Raw genomic sequence first — 25,646 nt, forward strand, 5'->3', positions numbered from 1 at the left:
TCCCATCATAAGAATGAGCCATTTCTATTGTTTAAGATCTTAAATACAACACACCTTTATATGCTATACAAATATATAAATATACAAAAACACATTATCGTTTCTTTTCTATTTCGCTTATTATGAACAAGCATTGGCATGCTGATTGGTCTCAACTATTTCTCTCCATGATAAGAATATTGTCAGTACAGAGTATTTTGGATATGGCGGAGTATGCTATATTAGTTTTGGCTGATACAAGCCGTGGTTTATTATTTGTTTTCTGTTAAACAGTGTCTGCCGAAACGGGTGGAAATAACATGTCTTATACGAGCAGGAACTCAAAAACAGAGTCATCATTTTCTCATAGTGACGTCCTCCAGGTCTGTACTGCTGTAAGGGTCAAGAGTGTTTCTGACTGGCTTTGACATTTGGTATGGAAGAACTGTGTTAGTTGTGGGGGCTAATAGTTGAAAACAAAGAGCAGGGATAGTTTGAAACTCGGAACTGTGTAACAGTCATACTGAGCTCAAACCTGCTGAGATGTGAAAGAATTAAGAGGAGGAGGGCACACTATATCCTTAATCCCGCTCTCTTTCTCTCCCTTCATTTGTGTCTGCGGGCCTGGGCAAGGTGGTCATCCCTTTTCTGTTCCTCTACTGCTTCTCTTTGAACCGATTTGTTTGCTTAAATTGAACAAACACATCTTGGAGGGAACTATGAGAAAGAGGGTTTGTCTTTTCAAAAAGGCCTTCATGATGGCGGTGCATTCTGATTTTGGTATATGGATGCCTTCTCCTTCAGGAGGGCCAAACACAGATGACAACTCCAACTTCCTGTAAAGAATTAAATACAGTTATTCATTTATTATAATACACTTATATCTTATTCAAATTGTTCTTAAAATGGAACCTCGAAACAAATGTGTGATATAGCAATATATTAAAAGTTGGAAAATACTACAGAACTTCTAAAATCTTACAGATTTTAAAAAGGCTAGGCTTCATACACTTGCCAAATACATAAAGAGTAACAGAGGAACTCATACACTAAACGACTGAGGATGACATTACCAGACTTTCAAGTCATTTCAAACACAGCGCACTCACGCAGACACACATGTCTGTTCTCTAGGAGACACATGACGGATGAAAACAATGTGTTCTAAAATCAGCTCAAAATATCAAACGTGTTTAATCTCCGACTGGATCGATTCGTAGTCTGAGGCTAAAAAGTCTGTGATCATCATACAATACGTGATTTTCTGAACTCTGGCTCTAGCTTTCTAAAACTAGCATCAACTTGTCCTGTCTGATAATTAGGGATAAATCTTACAGTATATTCCAGCCTTAAGTCAATTCTATGTCTTTCAATAAGCATAGTTCTCTTACGAGAGCTCTCTCGTACTGCGTCTTAGCTAAGACGCTACGGGAAAAGTCTCTTTTCACGAAATACTGAAGCAAAAAATTATCCTTAATTTTGTATTTTTGTAAAGCGCATTTGCAGCAGTACACAGCCATAGGCGAGACGGCTCGTTCGCTCATTGGCTTGTTCTGCGGCAACTGCACAGCCTATCGAGCGCGGGCTGATGCAACATCAGACCAATAAGGGCGCTTCGCGCCCTTCTTGCCACTTCCCGCCGAAACGGGTGTGGCCCAACCTATAAAAGGAGCTCGAAAAGGCTGACTCACCTGATTTTTCATCTCTTCAGCGAAGCTCACGCATCGCTGGATCACGGAGGAAGCAAGCGCCGTCTGAGAAAGCACATCAGCAGGACGAGCCATTCTGAAGCAGCTGGCATTGCCGCCTTCCATTGCCGTTCCTGCTGCGCTATCCGGCGCCTATATCCTTTCAATCCTGTTATATCCAAGCTGTTCTTTATGTGTGTGTGTGTTCGCCCTGCGACACACACTCGTAAAAGAGCTCGCGTCTTTTTTAAGATGCCTTCCTGCGGCTCGTCAGAGCCCCACTCAGCGAGGGAGACCGGTACGTCATCTGTGTCTCCTGCCTGGGTGAAGATCATGCAGCGCTCGCTCGCTGACGGCGGATGCCACCACTGCGAGCTGTTGCCATGGTGACTCTGAGGACTCGCCTGGCCTTTTTTCTCTGAGCCTGCATTCTCCGCTGCGCTGAGGCGCCGTAAAAGCATCGCTTCCAGCGGATTCCAGAACCGTCTTCAGCTCAACCGAGCTCGCCGGTTCGCCCTGCTTCACCGGCCCCCCCTGCATCGCTTCCCGGTGGGCAGCGCCCGCTGTTTGCCGGCGCATCGTCCGAGGAAGTCGATCTCAGGGCCGCGTCGGGGGAAGAGGACACGCGCTCTCTGCTAGCTTCGGGCAGTGAGGGCTGGGCGAGCTCCGAGGATCTCGCGCCTTCTGCTCAGAAGCCCAGCAGACGAGCTGACATCGAGAAGGAGCCGGGGCGAATGCTCGTGTTGGCCGCGATGAGTCTCGGCCGCGAGTGGTTTGCACCAGCGCCCCCCCCCTCTCGTTCCCGGCTGGATGGTATTTCCCTTTCGGATGAGCGTACTTCTCAAAGCCCGCCTCATTTCTTCCTGAGCTTCACGAAGAGGTGGCGAAGGCTTGGAACGCTCCATATTCAGCACGAACTCGTTCGTCTGTCTCACTAGCATTCTCCACACTGATGATGCTAAAAACAGAAACTACCACTCACTTCCGCCAGTGGAACAGGCGATAGCGACGCACCTTTGTCCGCCCTCTGCTGGACGGCGGCAAAAGCGGTGTTGCCATCTAAAGCCTCCTGTGTGACGCTGCGTCGGCACTACTAACGATGGCTGCTTCATTGAAGCGCAGGTGTACGAGTTCCGCTGTGGCCGAGCTCTCACCCAAGCGCGCCGCTGTTTCAGTTCCAGGAATTGTGACTGTCTCAGCGTTTTCTGCAATGCGCAAGCCTGCACAGTTGCCCGCTTGCCTGCACACAAAAGCCGTTATCACAACAGCTTCAGCAACGCAGCTCGAGACCCCCGTTCTCGCTCTACTGGCCGTCGCCCCGCGCCGCGGGGACCACGGCAGAGGATTACGGTGAGGCCGGGAGCCCGGAAGCCATCCTTTGGAAAGCCATCTACGCATGCTGCATGACGCTGCGTCGGCACTACACACGATGGCTGCTTCATCGAAGCGCCGGTGTACGAGTTCCGCTGCGGCCGGGCTCTCACCTAAGCGCGCCGCTGTTTCAGTTTCCAGAGATTGTGACTGTTTCAGCGTTGTTTGCAATGCGCAAGCCTGTACGGTTGCCCGCTTGCCTGCACACGAAAACCGTTATCACGGCTACCCAGATATTTCCCGAAAAAGGTGTAATTTCTGGTGTCCCGGCCACGGCCGATGGTGCTATAAATGTAGTGACGATGCCCACTGCTCAGTGTCCATCTCCGCATATAAGCACAGCCCTTCACACAGGGCTCGCGCCTATAAAAGCGACTCAAGTCGATCACGCGCACTACATAGTAGACGTGCCCACTCCTCAGTGCCCAAAATCACTATGTCACACGCGTCATGTGGTTTCTGTAAAAACGAAACCCGTGCACGTTCGTCCGGCCACGGCCGATGGTGCTATAAATGTAGTGACGATGCCCACTCCTCAGTGCCCATCTCCACATGTAAGCACAGCCCTGCACACAGGGCCTGCGCCCATAATGTCGACTCAAGTCGGTCGCGCACACTGCATAGTAAACGTGCCCACCCCTCAGTGCCCACAATTACTATGTAACACGCGTCATGTGGTTTCTGTAAAAACGAAACCCGTGCATGCTCGTCCGGCCACGGCCGATGGTGCTATAAATGCAGTGACGATGCCCACTACCCAGTGCCCATCTCCACATGTAAGCACAGCCCTGCACACAGGGCTAGCGCACATAAGATCGACACAGATCGGTCGAGCGCGCCGCATAGTAAACGTGCCCACTTCCCAGTGCCCACATACACTATGTCACATACGGCGCGGGGCTTCTGTAAAAACGAGGCCCGTGCACGTACATTCTGCACAGGCAGACAGCGAGTTGAAAGTGGTAAAAGTGCACACATGCAGCCCACGGTTACTCGCAGATATATCGAGTCCCACGGGACCCGCTCAGCCTCCCTCCAGTCGGTTAAGCGCCGGAACGGGGTCGAGGAAGAGCGATCTGCCCGCTGTGATCAGCGCGCTCCCCGCCTCAGATGCGCAGCACACTCGAGCGCCGCCGTTGCCCAGCCAACAGAGCGCGTTTCGCATCCAGCCCTTGGCCATTCATGCAGATGCATGGTCAGTGCTTCCAGGGGTTTCGGATTGGGTGCTAGGCATTATAAAGAGAGGCTACTCGCTACAGTTTTCTCGACGCCCACCGTGCTTTTCAGCGCGCGTCGAAACTACGGTCAAAACAGAAGTAGCACACATACTTCGGGCCGAAATATCAAAACTGTTGAGCAAAGGGGCTGTAGAGCCTGTGTCTCAAAGCGAGGGGGGGCTGTACAGCAGATACTTTCTGGTGCCCAAGAGAGACGGGGGTCTCCAGCCCATACTGGATCTAAGACAGCTGAACAGGCATTGATGAAACGCAGTTTCAAAATGCTCACGACCAGGAAGCTCCTCGCGCAGATTCGCAGAGGGGACTGGTTCATGTCAATAGATCTGAAGGACGCGTATTTTCAAATACAGATAGCGTCAACCACAGGCGATATTTGAGATTCGCCTTCGAGGGCCAGGCATACCAGTTTGCAGTCCTGCCATTCGGCTTGTCCGTAGCTCCTCGTACGTTTACGAGGTGCATGGATGCAGCGCTCGCTCCTCTTAGACTCAGAGGCATACGAGTGCTGAATTATTTGGATGACTGGCTGGTTCTGGCCCGATCATGAGCGGAGCTCATGGACCACAGAGCCGTTTTACTCGATCACCTCGAGAAGCTCGGCCTCAGTGTCAATTGGGTGAAGAGTTCGCTGAACCCCAGTCAGACGACCCTGTTTCTGGGTATAGTTCTGAACTCGTGTTCCATGACGGCGCGGCTGTCACCACAGCGCGCGATGGGCATTCAGCGTGCAGCGAGTTCTTTCCGCTGTGGCGCGACTGTGTCGCTCAAACACTGTCAAAAGATGCTGGGTTTCATGGCCTCAGCATCTCCGGTTCTGCAACTGGGCCTGCTCCGCATGCGCCCCCTGCAGTTCTGGCTGAAGGCTCGGGTGCCGCGCAGAGCGTGGGCGTCTGGCCGGCTGCATTTCAAGGTCGATCAGAGCTGTGTTGCGGCTCTAGCACCTTGGACAGCGAACGGCTGGTACCGATCAGGTGTAAGCCTGGGGACTTCCCCGAGTGTGAAAATGGTGTCGACGGACGCCTCCACTTCGGGATGGGGAGCGCTGCTCGAAGGCAGACCGTCCTTTGGCCTATGGTCAGAACGGGAAAAGCTCCATCATATCAACTGCCTGGAAATGCTGGCAGTGGAGAACGCGCTGACGCGCTTTTGTTCCCATATCAAGGATCACCATGTCATAGTCTGTTCGGATAACATGTCCGTGGTGTCCTACATAAATCGCCAGGTCGGTCTCGGGTCCCGAAACCTGTGCAGGCTGACGGAACGCCTCCTGATTTGGGCTCAGCGCAACGTGCGCTCGCTGAGAGCAGTGCATGTGCCTGGACTGCAGAATCTGGGTCCAGACAGGCTGTCCAGAGGCAATGTTCCTACGGGCGTATGGTCTCTACACCCGCAAACAGTCCGGCTGTTGTGGGAGAGATTTGGCATGGCGGAGGTGGACCTCTTTGCGTCCCACGAAAACGCTCACTGCCCCGCGTTCTTTTCCAAGAACGAAAGCGCGCTGTCACGGAGATGGCCGTGCTGCCCGCTTTATGCGTTCCCTCCCGTCTCCCTCCTTCCGCAGGTGATAGAACGGGTGAGAGAAATGAGATGTTCAATACTGCTTGTAGCACCTCTTTGGAAGAACCAACCATGGTTCCCAGATTTGATGCAGTTAGCAGATGTTGCCCCGTGGCCGGTACCGTTGAGGAGAGACCTCCTCTCGCAGGCCAGGGGCTCGATTTGGCACCCTCAACCGGAGTTGTGGTCCCTCTATGTATGGGCACTCAATGGTTACCCGCTGATCTCGCAGTGGGAGTGCTAAATACCATCACTCAGGCTAGAGCTCCGTCGACACGACGTCTGTATGCCTCGAAGTGGTCGGTGTTCTCCAGCTGGTGCACAGCTCGAGGTTATTCACCCCTTAGTTGTGAGGGGACGGAGGTCCTCTCCTTCCTTCAGGAGCTGTTGGATAAGGGCAGAGCCCCATCCACGCTCAAAGTTTATGTGGCTGCCATCACGGCATTTTCTGAAACGGCGTCCGGTCAGTCAATAGGAAGGAATGATTTAGTCATCCGGTTCCTCAGAGGAGCTAGGAGGCTGAATCCTCCCAGACCTCCGTCAGTCCCTATGTGGGACCTCGCGGCGGTTTTGGAGGCCTTGAAAGGTCCCCCTTTCAAGCCTATCCAATCGATTAGCCTTCAGCATCTGTCGTTCAAGACAGTATTCTTGTTGGCTCTCGCTTCTGTGAAGCGTGTGGGTGATTTGCACGCGCTCTCGGTGAGCCAGTCGTGCTTGGAGTTTGGGCCCAATGACTCAAGAGTCATACTCAAACCTAGGCACGGTTATGTGCCGAAATCCCTCAACACACCGTTTCGGGCTCAGGTTATTGCCCTGTCTGCCCTGCCGGTGTCAGGGGAGGATGGAGCCTCGAGTCTTCTTTGCCCTGTCAGGGTTTTAAGAGCTTATGTGTCTCGCTCTGCTGCCTTTCGGCAGACGGAGCAGCTATTTGTCTCGTTCGGTGGGCGTTCCAAGGGAATGGCTGTTTCGAGACAGACTCTATCCAGATGGATAGTTGACGCCATAGCGTTAGCTTACGCTTCCAGGGGCCTTCAGTGCCCGTTGGGCGTCAGAGCACACTCCACAAGAGGCATCGCCTCGTCGTGGGCGTGGTCTACTGGGATCTCCTTGCAGGATATATGTATGGCGGCAGGTTGGGCCTCGCCGTCTACATTTATCAGGTTCTATAACCTGGAGGTTCCCGCCTTGCAAGCAAGGCTGCTGTCAGTATAGGCGAATCAGGGCCCTGAGGGGAATTCTGAGTTCACGAGCGCTATGCGCTGCCGACTGTTATATGGGCAGTATTGCGTAAGACCCGCATTGCCACATTGGTCAGGCCTTGCCTCGGCTGTGTGACGTCATATTGCCGCATCTACGGATGTTGCTAGATATGGGACGGAGGGCTTTTTCCCTTTTCTGTCCTGGACTCTCTGTGAGTCCCTCAGGTGACTGTGCACTGTAAATCCTGGGCGTTGCTTCAGGTTTATTGGTGTGTGATCCCTGCGCGCACGGCGTTTTACATTGGGTTCCCGTAGCGTCTTAGCTAAGACGCAGTACGAGAGAGCTCTCGTAAGAGAACGTACTCGGTTACTAAACGTAACCTCGGTTCTCTCTAGAAGAGCGAACGAGTACTGCGTTCTCTGCCGTGCGCACGATTCACTCTGGTTCGCTTCGGCGATGAAATAAATCAGGTGAGTCAGCCTTTTCAAGCTCCTTTTATAGGTTGGGCCACACCCGTTTCGGCGGGAAGTTGCATCAGCCCGCGCTCGATAGGCTGTGCAGTTGCCGCAGAACAAGCCAATGAGCGAACGAGCCGTCTCGCCTATGGCTGTGTACTGCTGCAAATGCGCTTTACAAAAATACAAAATTAAGGATAATTTTTTGCTTCAGTATTTCGTGAAAAGAGACTTTTCCCGTAGCGTCTTAGCTAAGACGCAGTACTCGTTCGCTCTTCTAGAGAGAACCGAGGTTACGTTTAGTAACAGAGTACGTTTATTTTTCAATTTTGAGGTTGGTAAGATTTTTTTACTCACCAAAGCTGCATGAATACAGTAAAGACAAGAATATTGTGAAAAATTACAATTTAAAATAAAGTTTATTTTTATTTTTATGTATGTATTTATTTAAAATTTATTTTATTCCTGTGATGACAAAGCTGGATTTTCTGCAGCCGTTACTCCAGTCTTCAGGGTCACATGTTTTTTTGGAAATCATTCTAACATGCTGATTTGGAGCTCAAGAAACACTATTACTGCTAAAAGAAAAAAAAAGTTGAGTTGTTTCATTTTTCTCAAGTAACCTGATACACTTTCTTCAGGACTCTTTAATTCAAAGGAACTTGAATCAAATATTTTGTAACTATGTATTTGGTCTTTTTTTATCAATTTAACTTGCTAAAAGAAAAAAAAGAATAATCTGACACCAAAACTTTAACAGTGGTGGGTGTATTACTGTGTGTTGCTTTACCTTCAGGAGGTTCAGACATGGGGGGCGAGAGGCAGTACATGTGGTAACCTCGGTCACAGTCATCACAGAACAACAGCTGCTCCTGTGGCAAAGCATATGAGACTACTTCACAGAGCATCCAAAGAAGGATGCATAATGAACCGAGAGGGAACAGGACTAGTTTTCATTTAGGAGGTTAAGTAATTATATATATATACATATTCTTTTTTTTAACAAACATTGTTTAAGAAAACAAACAGTACCTAGCGCTTAAGAGATTAAGGCACCTGATATGCCTTTATTGCTAGATAGTGGTAAACAAACTTGCATCATTTTCTGAGGTTCCACATATGTTGCAGCACTTGCATTCAATGCACTGCCAGCGATAGGTTTTCACAGCAGCCATCATCACTGGAGTGAACTGCAGACACGAGGGGTGACCTGAGAACAGAGAATCAGTCAATGATCATTTGGTCAAGAAAAATCCAAAGAAAGTAAGCAGGTGAATGTGTGAGTGTGTGTGTTTTACCAGAACGGCCACAGTCTGAACAGGACACAAGCTCTTCTGATTGGCCGGTTTTCTGGTTCAGGTTAGAATCTCCCAAACAAAAATCACAGTAGTTGTTTGGCAGAGCCAAACCATCTGGGCCCTTCTTAGGAGCTGGCCGAGAGACAAAAAAAAAAAAGAACTGAAAACAATCATAGTTCAATGAAAATGACACAATCCAACACTGCCCTAGAAGCTGAAACAGGTTTAAAACTAATACACTGATGACATTTTAAGATCCTGTGAGATGCTGCCTACATCAAGCATTAAAAATTGGCCACTTATGAGGTTTCATTTAGGATGCTTCTTTAGAAAACGGACAAAGCACTTTATATGGTTTTGAAATAAAGCCATACTGTCAATACTTATGTGAATGACACTGTGCCAGACAGTTAGTTTATAAGAAATATATTTTTAGTTTTATTGCCAAGACACTGTAAAACATTTCATGCCACTCAAAGTGACAGTTAAATGGCCTCTGTTCATTTGGCTGCCAGAGTCCTTGCAACAAGGAGGATGATTAATTGCTTACTCTTCGGTTCGTCTTGTCGGGGTGGAGTTGGTTCGCGCATTTCCATCTCATCTTTCTCCTCCCCCTCCTCCTCAGCCAAGTGAGAGTGGGCGTAATGATAACTGAGACCAGGCCTGTTCTTATAGCGCTTCCCACAGACTACACACAAGAGTACAATGACAAGTTATAAGCACCTGTAATTGTCATTTAGCACTGAAACATGATCTGTACTTCAGCACATGGGGCACTGCTGCTTCACACTAAAAGCACTCTCATGCACGAGAGGTCATTCCACAGTTCCTGGCTCTCCTGATGCTTATTAATTCTCATTCTTCAACGGCATGACAAATGTTAATATGCTTGCTAATAAGATCGCCCAATATGTTCCACTTACTTAAAAGCAATAGTTCACCACAAAATGAACATCAGCCATGTCGTTCAAAAATGGTATGACTTATTAGCTTGCATAGAACCAAGTGCCCTTTTTTCAATATAGTGAGTGACCAACAATAGCTGGCCAATTTCACTATATGAACAAGAGCAGCTTGGTCACTGTTAGATAACTTTCACATTTGACACTAGAAAGTTATTTGGTCAGAAAATGATGGTAAGTGCATGATGACACAACTTTCACTTTTGAGTGAACTATCCAATTAAAGTGACCCTATTATGCCATTTTAAGGTTCCTAATATTGTTTTGGGAGTCTCCTACAATAGGTTTACATGCATTCAATGTCAAACAACTTTCGTTTTCCCAAAATATGCATTTAATATTAACTTATTTTCAAAGCAATTTTCAAATGATTTGTTCGAAGCAGTTCTAAGATTCAGTCCCTCTAAACCCCTCCTTTCCGGGAGCCCACTCTGCTGTGATTGGTCAGATGGCCCAGTCTGTTGTGATTTATCTACGGCATACAGTATGTGTCAGAAACAAGCGCTGAGACCATAGCGGCCATTATGCAAATACGTTGCCAACGACTCATTCAGGCTGTTCAGAATCGATTCATTCTTTTGTGAGACAATAACTTCATTTATCGTGTACATTTGTTTTTACAACTTTGCAGATCTTTTGCATTCACATACAGCTACATTGCGGACTGCATGAAAGGCAATATTCAAAATGGCATAAAAGGGGCACTTTAATACCATAAGTATCACACATTCGGGAAATGGGAGTAAAGGAACTATTTCACTCTAATCAGAAAAGGAATGAGAAAAACGGAGTGACCTGGAGGTGAAGAGAAGGATGAGTATTAAAAGCAGCAGAATAAAAACTGGGAAACGAGAGTGTTACAGAGAGACCACACAGAGCAGGTAATGAAGCATGAAGAGAGGTGAATAACAGAGGGAGATAAAGAAATGCTATTTACATTAAAAACTATTTATATATATATATATATATATATATATATATATATATTTAAATGTTACATTTTCAAGTATTGTAACTATTTTGTGACAAGAATATCCAATTAAGATAAATGTTTCTCACAGTTGTTTTTGTGGAAAAAGGAGACTGACCATTAATCAGAGAAAGTGTACGAGGAGAAATGTCCAGGAGAATCAATTGCATGCTAAGAATATAATTGGACAAAGCACTGAAGCCTAATACAGATGAAAGTGAAATGAATAAAATATTGCAATGCATCACAGCTGATTAACTAGATACTAAACAAACAATATGAAATATTGATTTATTGGGACCTAGACATTGATATACACAACTGTTCAAAAGTGAGTTCAGTATTATTCTTTTTGAAAGTAATACTTCTAGCCAGCAAGGACGCATTAAGCTGATCAAATGTGACAGTAAAGGTTTTTACTTTATTACAAAAGATTTAGATCAACACTAATAATAAAATTAAATGTTTCTTTAAGCACCAAATCAGCATACTAGAATGATTTCTGAAAATCACGTGACTCTGTAAACTAGAATAATATATGCTGAAAATTCAGCTTTACAAGTTTACATTTCAAGAATTCGAAATCAAATTATAGAACTTTAAAATAGAAAACAATTATTTTAATTGTAACTATTAGTTGAGATAATGTTACTGTTTTTTTCTTATTCAAATAAATGCAGTCTTGGTGAGTAAGAGATTTCTCTTATTTAAAAAATAAATCTAATAATTACAGAAGTTCTATGCATTATAATTTTTTTCCTTGTTTTCTCATAACGACTAAATTTTCTCGTTATCTCGACATAACGAAAGTCATTTTCTCATTATAACTCTCGCTATTTCTCGTTATATTTAGGGGGAAGTCTTGGCCTAATTAGAGAGTCGGACTCGCAATCGAAAGGTTGTGAGTTCGAGTCTCGGGCCGGCAGGAATTGTAGGTGGGGGGAGTGCATGTACAATCGAAAGGTTGTGAGTTCGAGTCTCAGCCCAGCAGGAATTGTAGGTGGAGGGAGTGCATGTACAATCGAAAGGTTGTGAGTTCGAGTCTCGGGCCAGCAGGAATTGTAGGTGGGGGGAGTGCATGTACAATCGAAAGGTTGTGAGTTCGAGTCTCGGGCCAGCAGGAATTGTAGGTGGGGGGAGTGCATGTACAATTGAAAGGTTGTGAGTTAAGTCTCGGGCCAGCAGGAATTGTAGGTGGGGGGAGTGCATGTACAATCGAAAGGTTGTGAGTTCGAGTCTCGGGCCAGCAGGAATTGTAGGTGGAGGGAGTGCATGTACAGTGCTCTCTCCACCCTCAATACCACGACTTAGGTGCCCTTGAGCAAGGCACTGAACCCCCAACTGCTCCCCGGGCACCACAGCATAAATGGCTGCCCACTGCTCCGGGTGTGTGTTCACAGTGTGTGTGTGTGTGTGTGTTCACTGCTGTGTGTGTGCACTTCGGATGGGTTAAATGCAGAGCACGAATTCTGAGTATGGGTCACCATACTTGGCTGAATGTCACGTCACACTCACACTTAACGACTTAATTTTCTCTAAGAAGTTACAAAACTGCTCCAGCAGGTGGCACTATAGACCAGAATATAACTGATGGGGTGTTGTACACTATCCACTTTACTACAGCGGACCTTCCTCATGATCGCTATAATTTGTGCAGTCTTGTTCATTACTGACATTTAATTAATTCATAAATGCTTGAATCAATATGATTATTTTGTGTATTAAGTTCTTGCTAGATGCACGAGTTTCACCAACGCGTTCTGTGTCATAAAATAACTGCTCATCAAAACCAAGGTTGACGTCACTGTATTCTGCTCTTAATCTAGAATAGTTCTGCATCCTTCTGAAGTGTTTGCAGTGTTGCCATTTAAACATGTTAATTACAAAAACAAAACGTTTAGTATATTGTCTCTTGAAAAATCAACAGTGATTGATCAGCCTTTATTTATGTACAGTATTGTAGACGTTATTACCTAGGCAAAGCAAAATTTGCTGAAATACAGGCTACAGAAGGAGCGCCTGCATGGCTGTCCATCAGATGAGTGTCAAAGTTGAGTTCGTTACTATAGCAACAGTAAAAACTGCCATGTCGTTATAACGAGAAAACAAAGATCGTTATGTCGAGATAACGAGAAAACAAGAAGGAAAAAAAATTATAATGCACGGCCGCTTAGAACTTCCGTAAATAATAATAATCTAATCAAATAATATTTTAGCACCAGGTCCCTGCTGATACAGATTCATATGAAACGTGAGCAAACTGTTGGAAACAGACAGTTGTAAGTTTAAGTTCTTTTCAAACCATTCACAATGAGAGTATCTCCGTCTGGGAAGTAATATTAAGCCAAGCTGCCACAATCAACCTGCTTGAACGTGTCTGAACATTTCACATTGCCCAGAGGCAGTAAAGATTTTTAGGAAAAAAAAAAAAAATTAATTCTGTGGAAAGATGTCTTCCTGTGAAGCAGCTGTCGGACTTAACACTGTTCAGGCAGTTTTCCTTAGTTGAATGTGTAAAATGTTGCCATCAATAACCCTAGTTTCAAATAAAAGTTCAGTGCATTCTTGGCAGGCACAAATCATGTTTGCAATGCACAAAAAAAATGAAGAGAAAGAGGAAAACCAAGACACAAGCGAGTGGGGAAGGAGAAGAGGAGAATGAGAAAAGGAGAACTAGACAGAGAGAGAGAAAGAGCGCAATATACCTCTTTCGGAAGATTTTGAAATATGCTTTTGTTTGAAAGTGTCTGAAAGAGAGAAAAGAGAAAGAAAAGGAGAGAAAGACAGAAAGACTCACAGACTGACAATAAGAATCAGGAGAAATAAACTCATAAAAACATCTGCATCACAGTATCATGACACATTTAAGGGCAAAGGACACAAAGGCAGAGAATAGAGATCCAGGACTATGAAACAACAACATGAAACCTGAGACCAAATGGACATTAAGTAGAAACTGTCCTCTGGTTTAAACAATTAAGATTACTAGTTTAATCAGACTATATGTGGGATTGGTAAATTACAGCATACAGTATAAAAGAGAATGCTTTTTTTATTTTATTTTTTTAATGATCCTTACATTTTTAGTTTTTTTTTTAACTTCTGGCCTTCATGAATAGACAAAGAGCTTTCAAAAAAAAGTATTCTCAAGTTTAGTGTCAAATGAGTAAAACCTGGAAAAATGATAATGTTTGGAACTATTTGCAAGCTTTCATGTGGTGAAGCTCATGGTGACCAGCTATGCTGAGAAGGGGTGAGAGATCTTTGATTGTGACTGGATGTGTTACAGTATAGCTCAGCCTATTTATAGCAAAGAGAAGTCGATCTCCAGATGAGATCAGAGAGGTCATGTGGTTTCCCTGAATGCTGTATATGACTCACTGTCACAGGCGTACGGTCTGTCCTGATCCTCCAAAGCAGCTGCAGCTTCCAACTTCTTCCTAGCACTGCTGACACCACGACCCTGTGAAACCATATTATCATAAATGTAACCTTTTAGAGGTGTTTTGGTGTCTAAGGGCATGGTCTAAAGCACACATGGCGCAAGTGCACTTATGGCATGTCCGAATCCACTTTTGCTAGTTTAACAACAGTAAAAATGGTTGGCTAAAAGTGTTGTCCCTATTCTCTTGATGAGTAATGGGTGTGTTCTGGGTGTAATATGCAAATAAACCCATTTAGAATCTCATCTCCAATTCCCTTTAAGCCGGCTGTGCTCGCCCATGGCAGATTCCCTATTCCTTTATGGCGGAAGCAAAGACAGAACGCTTCTCCAGAGAGGAAAGGTTCTGCTCGTGCACAAGGTTACAGCTAGTGAGCAGACCATCTACAGGGCACAATAATAATCTTTTAAATAGTAATCCTCTCATTTTTAATAGGTGGCATGTTTGTGTGCTGCTGCCACATCCCTGTGTGTGTAATAAGCAGTGTATGCACATTGTTCACCCTCCTATAGGCGCATATTACCAACGCACTCTTTAAATAACAAAAAATAATTTCCTGGAGCAATTTTGCGATTTTACAGCTCATTGTAGTGGTGCCTCAGGTGTTGAAATAGATTTGTTGTGCCAGGTTCACACGTACTCAGTGCGTATACAGTATGTGTGTGCGGTGCAGCAGCATCATGGACTTTCGCTTTCACACAGGACGCGTTTGCAGTCCACTCCTGATCCACGGCTGTTTACCACAAACTAGGGGTGTAACGGTACGCAAAAATCACGTTTCGGTACATACCTCGGTTTTAAAGTCACGGTTCGGTTCATTTTCGGTACAGTAGGGGAAAGAAATGCAAACATTAAACTGCAGGTTGTTTATTACTATAAACTTTTTTTAACAATTTGTTTTCTTCTTTTTTTTTTAAATACTTTTTAAATAAAATATATATATAATAAAAAAAGAATAAGAAATAAAATACTGCTGCAAAGTTCTCCACTAAATAAAATAATCTCAGTCTCAAACCAATATCATATAATAAAATATAATGAAAAATATAAATAAATAACTATGATTACAGTGCAGCATTACCAATCCCAGCTTATAGGCCTGCTCATATTTAAAAAAATATAACTTTTCCAAAGTGTAAAGTGCAGCATCAACAGTTTCAGTTTTTAGACCTGCTCAGATTTCGTTATTGCGTTGGACCGATCGGAATTAAGAGCAAAGGTCTGTTTAAATGCCGACGGGAGCTGCGCTTGAATTACAATCGTTTTTTTCCTAGTTGTAGTGATGTTCACACTCGCGTAATGCCCTTTGAAAACATTAGGCCGGTGACACACTGGCATATTGCACCTGTCAAACTTAGTCTACAGTCGTGGCCAAAAGTTTTGAGAATTACATAAATATTAGTTTACAAAAAGTTTGCTGCTAAACTGCTTTTAGATCTTTGTTTCAGTTGTTTCTGTGATGTTCTGAAATATAATTACAAGCACTTCATACGTTTCAAAGGCTATTATCAACAATTACATGACATTTATGCAAAGAGTCAGTATTTGCAGTGTTGGCCCTTCTTTTTCAGGACCTCTGCAATTCGACTGGGCATGCTCTCAATCAACTTCTGGGCCAAATCCTGACTGATAGCAACCCATTCTTTCATAATCACTTCTTGGAGTTTGTCAGAATTAGTGGGTTTTTGTTTGTCCACCCGCCTCTTGAGGATTGACCACAAGTTCTCAATGGGATTAAGATCTGGGGAGTTTCCAGGCCATGGACCCAAAATTTCAACATTCTGGTCCCCGAGCCACTTAGTTATCACTTTTGCCTTATGGCATGGTGCTCCATCGTGCTGGAAAATGCATTGTTTTTCACCAAACTGTTGTTGGATTGTTGGAAGAAGTTGCTGTTGGAGGGTGTTTTGGTACCATTTTTTATTCATGGCTGTGTTTTTGGGCAGAATTGTGAGTGAGCCCACTCCCTTGGATGAGAAGCAACCCCACACATGAATGGTGTCAGGATGCTTTACTGTTGAGAATATGACTTTGCCCCAGTCCTCAGCAGTCCATTCACTATACTTTCTGCAGAAGATCAATCTGTCCCTGATGTTTTTTTTGGAGATAAGTGGCTTCTTTGCTGCCCTTCTTGACAGCAGGCCATCTTCCAAAAGTCTTCGCCTCACTGTGTGCGCAGATGCGCTCACACCTGCTTGCTGCCATTCCTGAGCAAGCTTTGCATTGGTGGCACTCTGATCCCGCAGCTGAATCCGCTTTAGGAGACGATCCTGGCGCTTGCTGGACTTTCTTGGATGCCCTGAAGCCTTCTTTACAAGAATTGATCCTCTTTCCTTGAAGTTCTTGATGATCCTATAAATTGTTGATTTAGGTGCAATCTTAGTAGCCACAATATCCTTGCCTGTGAAGCCATTTTTATGCAACGCAATGATGGCTGCACGCGTTTCTTTGCAGGTCACCATGGTTAACAATGGAAGAACAATGATTTCAAGCATCACCCTCCTTTTAACATGTCAAGTCTGCCATTCTAACCCAATCAGCCTGACATAATGATCTCCAGCCTTGTGCTCGTCTCCATTCTCACCTGAGTTAACAAGACGATTACTGAAATGATCTCAGCAGGTCCTTTAATGACAGCAATGAAATGCAGTGGAAAGGTTTTTTTGGGATTAAGTTAATTTTCATGGCAAAGAAGGACTATGCAATTCATCTGATCACTCTTCATAACAATCTGGAGTATATGCAAATTGCTATTATAAAAACTTAAGCAGCAACTTTTCCAATTTCCAATATTTATGTAATTCTCTAAACTTTTGGCCACGACTGTATTTTGACGTCAATATATTGACGCTGTCCTTTATCAGTAGGCTTTATATTTATGCTCAACATGAAGTATAGATATTGTTGTCGTGAAGACAAGATCCTGGTCTGTCGGCGCCTCGGTGGCCTCCCTCTATGTCACCTACAGTAGTAGCAGCGCGCCAGCTGCTTGGAGCCCTTAGAATCAGCTGCAGGGCGGGATTTGCGCTTCCGCCACTTAATCTGTTCGTTTGGAAACACGAAAATGTACCCATGTTCCGCACACAAAATATTGCATTTAGTCATTCGGTACACACGTACACCGTACCGAAAGCCCTGTACCGAAACGGTCCGGTACGAATACACGTACCGTTACACCCCTACCACAAACACAACATTTATCCGTTATTTTGATTTCAAATCCAAAAGTTGTTTCTGAAAATGCTTTTCAGCATTGTGATTCTAGTTTATTACAGTACAGTAATACAAACTCAAATATATCTTTGTTTTCCTACCTCAGCGATCACCATCGATTATGTTGAGAGTGGATTATTGTAGCACAAAAGCACATTAATATAATGCGCAAGCGCGAATCTCTCTGCTCACAAGTGGATTTCCTTTGCTCTAACACAAAACCAGATGCGTGTGCTCAGACACTTAAAACGTGTCTCTCCTCTTGCTCAAACTGTGTCTTATGCTTTCACAAATGTCTCTATGCTCATGAGCTAGATTTGAACTCTTTTCGCACCTTTCTATTTCTAACCTTTTCTGTTCACATCTTTTGCATCTTTTACCGTGTGCAGCTAGATTTGAACTTTTCGCACCTTTCTATTTCTAACCTTTTCTGTTCACATCTTTTGCATCTTTTACCGTGTGCAGCTAGATTTGAACTTTTCGCACCTTTCTATTTCTAACCTTTTCTGTTCACATCTTTTGCATCTTTTACCGTGTGCAGTGTGAACGCTCTGATCCGTTAACATGGGTGCGGAAAAAATATGCACCACAGACGGAGTACGTGAACCTGGCGTTACGTAGGCATATGCCCGGTCTGTTCTGTTCCAGCAGCTACCAGATAGCATACTGCGGGAGGTTTGGGCTGCGAAAAATCTTTATATAAAGCAATATAGAATTGTGCACGCTCAAATGATTTCGATTAATTGCAAAGCCCTAGTAGGTCAATGGCGCAGTCTATTTCAGTTGCTTTAAGATAGCAATGAACCAACAATGCGCCTGAACACACCTCTTTTTCAGACAAGCATGCCCAGAAGCACAAACGCATCTGCTATTTAAACAATGTGATGCAGGATGTGAAAATAAGAGTTCACCTTTCCCTTGCCTTTTCCCCGTCTCTTTGGAGTCTCTTCTTCATAATCTTCATCGTCCAGATCATCTAGAAAATCATCTGGCTCCAAAATTCTCTACACAGACAAAAGGGTGAAAGCCAATCAGACAGAATAACTAAGCAAGGTGAGATTTAAAAAAAAACAAGTGTTTTTCTCAGTACTTTACGGATCCTGCTGCTGGGGTTTAGTCCCCCGGTAGAGTACTCTGTAGAGCTGGGTTCCTCCTCCCCTGTGCGGAGCTCCAATCCAGATCTTTTTTCTAGTGGCTCTCCCTTCAGAAGAGCCTCTAAGCTGCTGCCATCACTGGAGAAAACCTCCTTCTTAAGCCCCAGATCCAGTTCTGAAACAAATATATGCACATTCACATCCATATGCAACTGCACAGAGATGGATAGAAATGTCATCAAAACATACAATTTAAATTAAAACTTAATTACAGGAAAATGAAACAAATATCGGAACAAATATATGAATGGCATACAGGGAATTACATAAAAACAGCCTCAAATAACATCTATACTTTTATTACACCAAGAAAGTGAGTGGATGTTTACCGGGCTTTAGAGAAGAGAAGACTAGACAAGGGTCCTCTGGGGGGTTAGGTCTCCGCTTCTTTCTCCAGCGTCGTGCTGGATATGTGTACAACTGACCTGGGGCAACACCTTTGGGGAGAGAGGCATGAAAAAGACACATATAGTACGTCAAAGTCTTAAGGCCTTTTCACACTGAATGTGAAAATTTGGTGCAATGATGGTTTTGAACCAAAACAATAGATCCCTTTGGGACTATTCAAAACAGGCCCAATTATTCCATCCAATCAGATTTGAGATTTCATCACGAGTGGTTAGATGAGTGGTTACATCCCATGTCCTTTATACAGAATATCATTTCTATTTATTGTGATCTGAATACGGTCCATTTTCCTCCATGTGTGCAAGTGTTATGAGTCAGAGCATGTGCAGATCTGTCAATCATGCGATCATATCTTCTGCCATTGCATATAATTTTTTTTTTTTTAAAAGCATTTAAAAAAAATCATTATACATAGTTTGTGTTTCTGGTGTAGAACCAAACTTTATATTAATTTAATGCTACGTATTGAGCAGCGGAAGACATATCTGAGGTTGTTGGTCAGCACCACCTAACGTCTAGGCCTGAATTAGCAGAAGGCAATCAATCATTTCACTCTTGGTGTAAAGCTCCATTTATCAGCATTAAGCGGCATTCACTACACAGAGCCGTAGTTCACTGAGAAGCTATGCAAACAGCTGTCATTATAGCAAACGATTTCTTTAATTTCATAATGCAATAAAACCATCTGCGATTTTTTTGCATAACTTGTCAGTGAACTACGGCTCTTTGTAGTAAATGCTGCTCCATCTGAAAGCAGGTGATGATGATTTACTGCAGATTACAGAACCAGCTTTCCTAACAAAATGCACATGACAATCGCATTCGATAAATCGTGCAGCCCTACTGTAAACCGATTACTGTGAGTGAGTCTCCCACCTGGTCCTCTGTGCCGTTTCTCCATCCAGAAGTAGCAGTTGCTCTGGGCGACACCTGTCTGAGAGTCAAGGAAGGGCATCCTCACGCTCCTCTCTGCGCACAAACGGGCATTATAGTTGTGACACTGCTCCATAGCATCCCTGTAATACTGCTCACCCAGCCTACAGACAGAGAAACAAGGCCCTCAGTAAATGCAACAGCCTGAATCAAAACTAAGTTCTACAAGAGGTGATTTCTCAAACTCACACAAAGTCTAATGAAGCCATTTTTGTCAGCGACCAGCAATAGTGTGTCAACACACACCCTATCACTGCCTTCCTGAAACCAGCTCAACCCTGTTCAGCTTAGCCACCCGTGTGTGTTTGTATGCAGCAGGAGGTCTTGCAGGCATACAGCTCAGTCATTGTGACTCTCTCACTCCAGCCACTTAGCAGATGCCTCTGCCGCCCATCACCCTGGCAACCTCTAAGAGGCCCGGAGAGAGCACAGGCTAGCTAAAACCCATGAGATTAGAGCACAGACGGGCGTTGATGTCACAGAGGATGAAACAAAAGCTTAAAGCTTTGCTGTGTTAGAACCAATAGCTCTGAGGGGTTTAAAGTCCAGACAACAAAACATCTCTGCGATGATCGTCCGCCTCCAAGACGCTAAAAAAACAGAGCTGCAGCTTTAAAAGACTCCTGGTTAAACGGAAAGCACATTCAACAAACCAGACACTCTGACCACCACATGAACACCTGCTATTAAGATCCACTTTATAGACCACTCTAAATCCAGGTGTGAATGGGGTCCTGTTTCAAACCATATTCAGAGGTATATTCAAATGTGACCACACTGAACAGGTGTAGACACTAATGCACCATGATTACTTCCAGACAACAGCAAATAACTACCTACTCACCTGTCAAACATAAAACTAATTCTGTATCAGATAAGCCACATTGTAAAATGACCACAAATGCACAACCGTAAACAGCCATGAATGCGGTGAATGTGCTTTTTATTTTTTTATTTACTTTCAGCCGTGGCAGATCTTAAAGGAGTCATGAACAGAAATAAAAATTCCCTTTAGACATAAGATGTCATTGTACTAAACATCCTGTAATTTTCAGAATTCAAACTTACTTTTTAGTCTAAAACAGCTTAAATTAAACCAAAATGACAGGTTGTGGAATGTGCCACTTTACGACACAATAGTGTGGCTAAACCTTGCCTCCGCAGCAGATGATCAACGCCTGCTTCTACATCACTGCCGGTTTAGTTTTTAACCTAAATCAGAGCAACGTCCATCTGTGGAAGATTGTAGGCTGTAAAACATAAACAACTGGTAGCCAATCATAGCAGTGACCGCATTAACACGAGGTACAAACAGAACCAGTCACAGCACTGAATAACTACACAATGCTAACATAAATAGTAACCCTACACCTTAAAGTGCCCCTTTTATGCTATTTTGAATATCGCCTTTCATGCAGTGTGTAATGTAGCTGAATGTGAATGCAAGCGATCTGCAAAGTTAAGTCAAAAGTGCATGATAAAGTTATTGTCTCCCAAAATAAAGAATAGACTCTGAACAGCCTGAATGAGTCGTTAGTAACACAATTGTATACTGGCCGTCTATGTTCTACGCTGGCTGGCCGCGAACAACTTGACCCTCCATCAAACACGTCATTTTACTGACGACAGCTTCTCTAATCTCTGGGAGTTCAACGCGGGATTCACAAAACTCTTGCTCTTGAAAGATGGATCAGTATCCTGTTTATTTGGACCAGCTAGCACTACTGAATCACAACTTACAGGGAACTACACTGCGACCAAAATGGTCGCATATGCAACCTTTTGAAATGACATTGCGACCCTAATTTTTATGAGGTCGCAAATGTATCACTGATTATTTTTGTACCTACCTTATGTTTTAGGCAATATGCTATTATTTACTATGAGCATTTATTAAAACAGAAATGTCTATTTTAAAAATACGGTTTTATAACGTGCTCTGAGCATTCAACACATCAAGTTGTCTTCAGCCCCGCGATGCAGGAAAGCTGAACTGAGTAGCTGGTTACTCGCGCGCTGTGTTCGGCTCTGTTCGGTGTTTTAAATTAGTTTCTGGACACCTGCAAACTTAAAAAAAGGAAACATTGTGTAAATAGCACAAATAAATAAAAAGAACCAACATAGAGTAAATATTAAACCATTTCTAACAGGGCCCACTGTACAATCTGCACCAGGGCCCCTCTAACCCAGCTACGAAAAAGAAATATTTTAAAAATGAAAATAACAATGAAATGAAATGAAACAAGTAAAATATTTAACATTTAAAACTCAAATTCAAAATATTAAATAATCAGTTAATCTGTGAACAAAACTAAAATAAAAGTGCCTGATAGATAGCATCTACCCAATGCAATTTCTGAACTTTTATTTACATGTGACTGCATGATTGAGTTGACCAATTTAATCGATTTAAGATTAGGCGGTTGCACTTGACTGGTTCAGGAAAAAAAAGATATCACCCTAGAAATATATCACACATCACAAGTGGTCACAGGAGACACCTATTAAACTAGGTGGAAACAGAAACCCTTCTCACTCGACAACTTGAGATCGCATCACTAAGACAGATGTTAAAAACAGGTGTAAAGAGGACTTCCAAGGAACAGTAAAAGTGTTTGATATTGCAAAAGGTATGCTACAAATTGTGTAAGATGTTAAAGTATGTGACCGGATGGTATTTTATTAGTTCCAATCACATACAACTTCACTGAAACTGCTTGATAGATTCATTTAATAGACTTGAATCCTTATGGTGACAGAACACAATTTGTGGTGTGTGTTTTGATGTGCAAATCCTCTTTTCTGTTCTCTTCTCTGAATGTTGTGGATTTGGCTACAATGTCCCCAACTCATCAGTCAGATAAAAACTGAGGGCTGAACAAGGAACGGTGTTTCTGAGAGATACCAAGGCTAACTCAGGTCAGAAACTGTTTGAGGGTAATAACTCACCATTTTACCATCTCACTACCCTTCCTCTAAAAGCTCCTTACTAAAAAGATATTTATGCGATTTAAATGAAAGCATACAGGCAATTAACAGCTCAATTTGCACCAGAAGTACTTCCAGGTTTAGTTTCCCTGAGGTAGCAAGAACAGATAAAGAACTAGGCAAGTTCATATAAATTAGATGATCATATGTCTCATTTGTTATAAATGGAAATAACTCTCAGGCAAACGATTTAGTTAATAACATGAAAATATGCGTCAGATTAATGTAACCAGCTTCAGGATATGTGATATGAGTCTCTCGTGTTCACACATGATAAAACTGCAATCTGATAAAACTGACATCTGCTGCTTCCACAGCTGAACTGAGCAGAATAACCAAGCAACTAAAGCACTGACAAACAGCCGAAAATAACATTTGAGCACCTTCTGATAGCACTGATATAAACACACTCATAAGAGGAACAGAAAAGCCTACTACATGCTTTGTTCCTCGATCATGCTGAAAGACGGAAGCTAAATGAAGCATTCACGGCAGCTGCTAGTACAGCTAACTTCCCCAGAGCTCGAGTAACCTTGTCAAACACGTGTCTTTACATCTCTTTAAGCAATTTATACTAAACCACAGCACGTTGTATTATTACTTCAAAGTTACATATCAAAGTTCAACACGGAAATATCATATGTAGTCAAATAAGGATGAAAAATACTCACAGCTTGACAACATTCTCCACCACCGCCGCCATCTTGGCTCAACTGCGTGTGCTCACTGCGGGTGTTTCTGCGCTTGCGCAAAAGAAAGGACCTTACATTAAGGTCACGGGGCCAGGGGCCTGCGTTGCCAAGTCCGCGGTTTTCCTGCCTAATGGGGATACTTTAATATTGTTGCCGCAGGTTGTTTTTCATGTTCGCGGATTGAAAAACGACCCCAAATAACGTGATATTTAGTCACTGGAATGCGAATTTTACCAGACGAACCCCGCCAAAACACGTGTATTATAACGATGGACCCCCTCGAAGTGCGATTGCGCTAGTTTGAGTTGCGATTGGGCGGTTTGGTTGTGAAAACCTGGCAACCTTGTCAGAAGAGTTCAGGAGGCGAGAAGGCCAAGCTTTCATGGTCAAATAGACGCAGCATAATAATGATGCATTAAACAGAAGATATTTGCGGTCTTTCTAAAACTTTACGACTGTCTTGTCTTTTTGTGGAGCACAAAAAGAGAACGTTTAAATAATGTACTGGCTGCTTATATAATATATATTAGTTTTTTTTTTTTTTTTTTTACAGTGTATGGTTCAAACAATGTCATGCGCTATATGATACATCTGAAGCGTTTTTTTTCTCAGATTTAAGTTTAAATCATTAATAACTGTTGAGGTTGAACACAACAGTTCAAATCGTATCCGAAAAAAACATTATGGGTTTTCGGTAAATTAGGCAAAACAACGAATGCAATTTCCGTCAATTTATCACACAGATATGCCTTCAGAAGATTTGTAATATGTGCACGAGTCATATGGATTACTTTTGATGAAACCATTTTTGACATTTTACAGACCAAATTCTTAATCAATTTATCATGTTGGAAAATATTATCTTCCAGTTTTATCGTTAATACCAATGTTTGCTTGAAGTAGGCCTACTAGCCTGCATAGATCGCTACACTGAAACATGATAGATTAGCCAACTATTAGCCTAATTATTATGATTTGTTTACTTAACTATATTGACAAATATGTTATTTTTGTATATTAAACACTCACTCGTAAACAGCCCAAATTAAGTCAAACAAACAAACAAACAAACAAACGTTAAATTATAAACTCCTAATTTTGTGCTGTTCACGAATGGACACGAGGTGGCGCTAGTGTCTAATCTGACGAAACTATGACGTCTCAGCACCTGTTTCGCTCAATGGTCAGTGTCACAACGGAGGTCAGCGATGAGTTCAATTAAAATATCCGGAGAAAACTTATTAAATATAAATCACATTTGTAAAAGTGAGGTACAAAACACAAGAATTGTCAGAATTTACCCAATTCTAGTAGCCTATATCTCGACCCCTTCTTCGTCATGTAATGGATATTATCTGGTTCTCTGATTGATATGCTGGTCTGGGGCCTCAGCAGCTGGCTTTAGTTTTTTGAGCTGAAAAGGTCTGCAGAACATATAGAAAAGGCTATCAAAAATACAATCTGATTACGCCTAGTTTAATGTCATGTTCTGTAAATTGTTCTCAGCTGGACCCAGACACGGCATTCTTTTTATTATTATTATTATGTGGCTGTTTTTATTTGAAAGGGGAAACTATATCCACGCACACGTTTCTCTTGTAGCCCATTTTTAAACCTCTTCATCTGTTCTTTTCTTTTCTTTCTTTCTCAGTTCAGTGTTTAAGTGACAGGTTGTGAATAGTAGCCACACACAAAGGCTGCACTGAAGTATTAGAGCGCATGGTGAATACTTTTCGGTGTCCTCCCTTCCTCAAAGCACTTTCAGCATATTCCATGGAAATGTTTGGATATGTGTGCATGTTTTCAGATACTGCCTGGGTGGTGATTATCTGTTAGTATGGGAGTGAGGACAGAGAAAGGAACGCTAAGCTAAAATCAACAGAACAGTTTCTACTGGAAACCTAGGTCTGATCATATTAGGTCTGATCAAAGATTAGTTAAACTAGAAGTGGACATTCTGTCTTCATTTACTCACCATTGTCCCAGCTACCAGGGAACATTCTCGGAACGTTCTGGCAAGGTTCTTTCAAAGTTATGAACAAACATTCTTCCAGTAACATTAATAGAATGTTTGTTTAAGGACTTTAATAACTTTAA

General features: G+C 43.2%; 1 protein-coding gene across 3 annotated transcripts; it reads right to left on the bottom strand.

Annotated features, from left to right (window-relative positions):
• Positions 1-23,689, bottom strand: LOC132139545 (zinc finger protein ubi-d4-like). 3 transcript variants are annotated; one of them, XM_059547972.1, is made up of 12 exons: positions 23,529-23,689; positions 19,813-19,973; positions 18,858-18,965; positions 18,465-18,643; positions 18,286-18,378; positions 14,100-14,181; positions 13,424-13,465; positions 9,337-9,474; positions 8,787-8,918; positions 8,586-8,698; positions 8,279-8,360; positions 1-815 (listed from the first exon to the last, which is right to left on the bottom strand). In XM_059547972.1, exons 1-12 carry the CDS (start codon positions 23,558-23,560, stop codon positions 733-735), a joined length of 1,245 nt encoding a protein of 414 aa, XP_059403955.1. In that variant the 5' UTR covers positions 23,561-23,689; the 3' UTR covers positions 1-732. The 3 variants fall into 3 exon arrangements, with proteins under 3 accessions (XP_059403955.1, XP_059403957.1, XP_059403958.1); XM_059547974.1 differs by lacking the exon at positions 23,529-23,689 and adding an exon at positions 20,059-20,357; XM_059547975.1 differs by lacking the exon at positions 13,424-13,465.
• Between the last annotated feature and the right edge of the window lie 1,957 nt (positions 23,690-25,646).

The sequence above is a fragment of the Carassius carassius genome, chromosome 4 (assembly GCF_963082965.1).
Source record: "Carassius carassius chromosome 4, fCarCar2.1, whole genome shotgun sequence".
Classification (NCBI taxonomy): Eukaryota; Metazoa; Chordata; class Actinopteri; order Cypriniformes; family Cyprinidae; genus Carassius; species Carassius carassius.

Coding starts and splice junctions, on each gene's coding strand:
- LOC132139545 (XM_059547972.1), bottom strand. CDS start 23,560: ATGGCGGCGGTGGTGGAGAATGTTGTCAAGCT. Junction 19,974..23,528: donor GTGGAGAATGTTGTCAAGCT/GTGAGTATTTTT, acceptor CTCTGTCTGTAG/GCTGGGTGAGCAGTATTACA. Junction 18,966..19,812: donor GAAACGGCACAGAGGACCAG/GTGGGAGACTCA, acceptor CTCTCCCCAAAG/GTGTTGCCCCAGGTCAGTTG.